Below are 6,237 nucleotides of genomic sequence, written 5' to 3' on the forward strand. Positions count from 1 at the left end.
CTTACAGATGTTTACAGATGTTACTGTTTGGCCCCTTAATTTAGCCAGTAAAGGCAATACTGTCTCATGCAGTTGGCACATCATTTTATGTACCTCCCGTTATCTTGGGTATCACAGATGGGCCAGTTAGGGTATGCAGTGGACAATTAAAGTGATATGGTGCCACATGGTAAATCATGGATATCGACATTTTGACAGTGAGGGGTATTAAGACATAACACGCGCAGTCATAAAGTTCAATAGCTAGGAGTCCATACCGACTGCTCAGCATTTTAGCGTGTCATATTAGCAAATACCACTAAAAAGCACACATTGTTATCGCACAAGTATGTGAAACTGCATTAAAACGTCTAGTTTACAATTTTAAACTGGTGTCTACACCGTCATTATTATTCTACAACTCAGCGAATTACGTGTAAAAAGTGAAAGAACCCATTGGCGGTGCGAATGGGATGTTAACTCGTTTCAGACCCCTGACCCATTTGCAAGCTTGTGATCCAATGAGCGATAGTGAATCATATCAAAAGTAAACGGAGGTCTGTCACATCTACGTTACTTGCCGAGACATCTGTAACTATACAAACAGATGGAATAGCTTTCACATTACGAGAGCTAGCACAGAGAACACGTACTTGAGACATTTCCACGGAGGAAGTTCACATAACTGGAGCGCTGACGATGAATGATCTTCAGAAGCCTCGCTATAACAAAGTTGGCGGTGGCATAATGATACCCAGTGTAAATACACCAGAAAGTGCTATTGTTGTCGTGCATGTCTGACCAACAAAAATACATATCGTATCGTAAAGGGTGGACACTCCGTGCAAATTAAAAACATTTCCATCAGAGCTATAATAGATACAGACCATCTTATCAACATAGCTTTAGCACAGCCTCATTTTGTGGTTGGTTAACTAGATAAAGGCAGCCTCATGCAACCAATGAAAGTAGGCCTACCGATTTCAGGTTTCCATTTCGGCACAGAGATTTGGCTATAACGACTATTTTGAATTCATTGTGTAATTTCAAATCAGAATTGTATGTGCCACACATGGGAGTTAAAAGGAGCTTGATATACAGTTTTTCCCTTTTATATATAACATTCTTTGAGAATCTCCACGAATCTCCATCGATTATTATCTACAGATAGTTCCAATCGCGTCCATATCGAAATACATGTTTTTCGCTTTGTCTTAAAAACGTCTGTGTAATCAAAGTGTCAGGAGCCGGTTGCTGGGTGACTCATCCATTATCCCTTTCCATCTTCCCGCTCCAAACAACTCATTTTACCTCGGACTTTACAAGCGATGTTTAGCATAATATGAGGACAGGCGACATCTTTACGCGAACTCATCAAATATAATCAGGAGTATACAGCTTAACCTTTTATCAAAAAAAAACACAGCCTCTTTAACCACAGCCACGTTTCTTATTCATAGTACCTTTATTTTCGTATAATATAGCACTTACAGTCTCATCCAGAAATGCTTAGAGCAGATTTTGTGTTTTTGTCCTTACTCTTGCTTTTCTCAAATGGTCGAAGCAGTGACGTCATATAAATTGGCACCAACGGTAGAGTCAAAGTTGGAAGAGTCGACCGGTTTACATCCCGACCGGAACATGTGCACCAAGCCACGCTGGAACACGCGGAGTCGTATGGCGTAGATGAAAGGGTTGATACAAGAGTTCATAAATGCTAGGAGCACCGTTGTCTGATACCACACGCCACTGAAATTGAGGTCCATTCCAAGATTAAAACCAAGGAATGTGATGTGATTGGGCGACCAACAGATGATGTAGACGATGAAAATTACGATGACAACCATAGTTGTGTTGCGGTTTGCCTTCACCATCTCCAGGTTTCGCTCGGGAGTCGGCGGTGAGTCGTTTTTCTTCTTCATCAAGAAATTGGTCGCCTTGCTCAGGTACATTTCCCGCTTTCGGAGTTTTCGGTAGATCTTGATGGATGAGAAGCCCATGATGGTGCAAGGCATGAGGAACTCGTACGCGATGAGGCAAACCCCTAATGCCGCCTGCGCAGACGACGTCCACGTTTCCTGGATTCCACACTCTCCCGCCGCGTTCTCCGCCGCGTACTGGAAAATGGCGGGAAAGTACTGCATGATGGGCGCAAGGAGCCAAATGCAGACGATGATGACAATTGCGTGCCGTCTGCGGAACTTGGTCGCGTAAAAGAAGGGATGCATAATTGCCATGTAACGTTCCACTGCCATAGTCGTCAAATTGAACGTTGAAACGACGAACATAGAAAACAGAAAGACGCGCGGCCACCACAGCTGACACATGAATACCGCAAGGGTTCGGGGTACGTAGGTTTCCTCGACGAGGACGACCTCGCCATCGGCGCCTGTTAAGCTCGTATCGTTGCCTAGATACGAGGAGTTCCCGGATGCTGGCACTAGCCTGGTCCGGATCGTCATCGCCGTGATCTCTGCCCTGTAGATCGTTGTGATTCCAAATGTGATGAGGAGGATTGACGTACAGAGATCAACGAAGGCTTGGTGAAAGATGAAGAGGTTGACCTACAGTGAGGAACGAGAAACAGAAACAGATTACACAAAATTATCTCCATAGTACAGTGATGAAATCATTACGTGATAGATCCTCCACCCCAAGCACAACTGCACACAAAAGTATTTTCAAGAGACAGAGTGATGCTGAAACTAAACGCGCCACTGATTTCGTATCATGTTTCAACTTGACCAACCAATATGACTGCCTAACCAATTAATTTCTGAAGTGACCAATTTCAACCTGACCAATCAATATTTCTTTTCGCCTAGATGATATCCTTGCGCTATTAAAGCTGTGGTCAATTTGGAGCTACTCTCGAATTCTACATTGCCTGCGAAACTTTTAATATTTCGATGAAGTGCAGTATGCAAAGAAAGTATACTGCTGGTCTTAAAAGACCTAACCACAACGAGAAAGCAATTATATTAATGTTGCAATCATTCATTTGGTGCAATCTAGTAGCCAACAAGTCGACATCTAGTCAAACATGATCAATTTGATATCGACCATCTCGTCTCCCTCTACGTACTCCTATCATTTAAAGGGATGGCATAGTTTTGGTTGAGATAGGGCTTCAGATTTCATTTTGTTTTATTTTTTGTGGGAAAATGACCAACCACTTATGAAGAGGAATTCAAACTTGATTTGATAAATATCGGTTTTGAAATGGCTGAGACATACAAAAACAAAGTGGTTCTAATAAAAGGTGAGGACCATCTTTGAAATTCCTCTTAGAATTGTACACTCCATTGTACATTTCATATTTCATAAGTGGTTTCTCATTATCTTACAAAAACAAAATACAAACCTGAAGTCCCATTTGTACCAAAACTATGTCATCCCCTTATCTCATGGTGAGACCAATACTATAGAAAAATCATTCTCTATCGTTAAATCTATTGAGGGCCACCTGAAATTACCAGCATCAATCACACAAGATGCAAGGCATTTCGCCTCCTCCTCAATTCTTTAAAAAAAAAAAAACTTTAAAAAACGTACTTTAAAATATGACAAGAGGTCGGATTGTCTTTAATTGTGCGATGACAGTCATCACGTGGGTTTTCCATCAAACCAAAAAATAATCACATAATAACTTTTATCACAAGATACGGTTGCCATGGATACCTGACTTCGCCGTGATCGCATGAGGCTAAAGACGACGCACACCAAGAGATTACCCACAATGCCAATCGAGCCAAAAAGGCAGTAGAGGACGATGGCAAAGATATCGTCGTTTGACAATGCTTTAGTTCCTACTCCTCCTCCGTCTTCAAGGTCACTTGGTGTTGTCACACTCATGTCAAATGCTGTCGTTGGTCCTCCTCCAACCTCTTCAGCATATACCACACTGGGTGTGGTCAAATTGAGGATTGGTGCAGGAACCGTCGCCATCGCTGCAATGGTCGTCGGGGGCTTCTGGACGGCGAAACGTTCACACTGCGCTTTGTAAACTTATCTGCAATTTTTCGCTGGGAGTGGAGCCGCCTGCGTCAATGGAAACTCAAACGTTCCACCTCTGCTCTCTCGACGATGTTCACGTGTAGTAATGTTGACCGAAAATAAGCAGTATGGTAGTTATCATCACCGTCCTGATTCTGCTAGTAACGTCAAATGTGTCATGATATTGAGTACCCAATGGAGTAACGGAACCACCGATGATGCATCCAATCACGGCAGATACGTTATTGAACTAGAAGTGGAAGATACGTCATAGGATATCCCAAAGGAGTCAATTTGTAGGAGGAGCAAATTGGTCACAATGATTTCCTGTCGTGATTGTTCAGACCTTGCACCAGGCGGGGATATACCGCAGGATGAGGAAAGCGGCGAGCGCATGTCCCAAACACTTCGGTGTGGCTCTGGTCAACAGCAGTCGCCTTCCACTGAAAAAGAAACAAGAAATTTGCAAAAGAAAAGGGTAAAAAGCTGCACAGAGTTTAGACAAGAGGCTGGTGATTATACGCACAGTGCAAAACACTTTCGTTGTCCATGGTTATCAAAATATTCGGCAAAATATTATCATAACCACATGATATAGTGTCTGACTGAAAGCTCACTGCCGAATGAAAAAAAAAAAATTCTACTGTTAAGAAAACTTAGGCAGGCAATGAAAAAAAGTGTTTTGAAGTGGTTCGTAATGCTGTTGGAAGTGACATTAACACTCTGCCTGTGAGAAACGGATGTCACGTATCCATTCGTCGGGGGATCCCCTATGTGTATATGCAACGATTAAGAGTACTCTTACAAAAGAGTATACGGTGGCGGAGACCACGGGAAGGGAAGTCGAGTGGTGGCTGCAAAGATTCCTCGCGATCACGGCATTTACTGGTGAAAATAACACGAGATAGCTTGCGGCTGTGCGACGTGCCTGTCTGGCACACACCATGTATGCCATCTAGAAGGGATTTCCACCTTCCTGATATCTTGCCAAGGGGAGAGACCCGTACGTTCGCCACCTAAAGGGGTGGTATAGTTTTGGTTGAGGTGGTGATTCAGGTTTATACTTTTGTGAGAAAATTAGAAAAAAAATATAAGAAATATAAAAGTTATGTCCATTATATGACTCCTCTTTAGATGCGTTATATAGACACTGGAGAACTGCTGTTCGAAGAGTATGGAAAATTCCATGGCAGACACATAATGCATTCTTGCCTTTTTTATCGGCAATGATGAGCCCTGAATTATGGTTCCATAGAAGGTGCTTGAATTTTATAACAAAATCTTTAAACACAAAGAATCAGATTGTTTCTTATATAACAGGAATAAGTAGATTTGGTGCATATTCTGTACTAGGTGGTAATTTGAGATTTTTGAATAGTAGGTATTTTTTAGACCAGTCGAAGATAAATGAAAGATGGAAGGCATTATGCGGTGAAATGGATGAAGCCATGAGGAATGCCGAGCAAATAAGGGAATTGATACATATGAGGGATTACAAAGAATTTTCTTTTTTAAACTCTCAAGAATGTAACGAGTTGATTTCGTATCTATGTCTACATTAATGTGGCATAGTGTAGCTGGAATGAAATACTTTCAGGGAGAATGCAGTTTTTTTACTGGTCACATAGAGTAAAAGATGCAATTTTTATTTTTTTTCTTTTTATATCATCATGACTGTTTCGGGGACAGTTGTTGAATTTTATACATATGTTGTGCTGCATGTACACATAGTTATATAAATGCACACTGTCATATTGCTGGTAGTCTATTTGCGGGAGTGTGTGGGGGGAGTGAGTGAATGCCAAACTGCGAATGCATTCGAATGTGCGTATACGGGTGCATAGTAGAACCAGGGAGGTGGAAGAAAGACGTCGTACTTATTGAACAATGTGTGCATGTCTATGAGAGCATGCACGGGCGCACGTGCGCACTTGTGTGTACACATCATGTACTAGTAGTCAGAGAGTGAGGTATATTGTGCTGGATTGGGTACGTAGTTTTTTAGCCGGGATATGGATGGGTGCTGTGCTCCACTCTTCCCTGAACAGTCAGAGTGGGCACGGGTGAGGGAGGGTTGATGGGCGAATGTATTAATAACAGAAAATATGTGGATGTCTGTTGGATCTCCCTGAGGGCATTTTTAGACTTATGTGTGTGTCTGTTAATTTTTTTTTTTAATATTTCATTTCTGTATCCATGTCTATACATTGTATCTGCATGTTTTTCGGAATATTTTATTGTATATACTATATGTGCTTTGTA

General features: G+C 41.8%; 1 protein-coding gene across 1 annotated transcript; it reads right to left on the reverse strand.

Moving 5' to 3' along the window:
* Positions 1-1,093: 1,093 nt before the first annotated feature.
* LOC139732031 (galanin receptor type 1-like) lies at positions 1,094-4,135 on the reverse strand. The gene is made up of 2 exons (XM_071642906.1): positions 3,661-4,135; positions 1,094-2,543 (listed from the first exon to the last, which is right to left on the reverse strand). The coding sequence occupies exons 1-2, from the start codon at positions 3,925-3,927 to the stop codon at positions 1,530-1,532; spliced, it is 1,281 nt and encodes a 426-aa protein (XP_071499007.1). The 5' UTR covers positions 3,928-4,135; the 3' UTR covers positions 1,094-1,529.
* Positions 4,136-6,237: the final 2,102 nt, after the last annotated feature.

Source organism: Diadema antillarum, unplaced genomic scaffold (genome assembly GCF_040938485.1).
Source record: "Diadema antillarum isolate AM-2024a unplaced genomic scaffold, OU_Dant_1.0 seq00000398_RagTag, whole genome shotgun sequence".
Taxonomy (NCBI): domain Eukaryota; kingdom Metazoa; phylum Echinodermata; class Echinoidea; order Diadematoida; family Diadematidae; genus Diadema; species Diadema antillarum.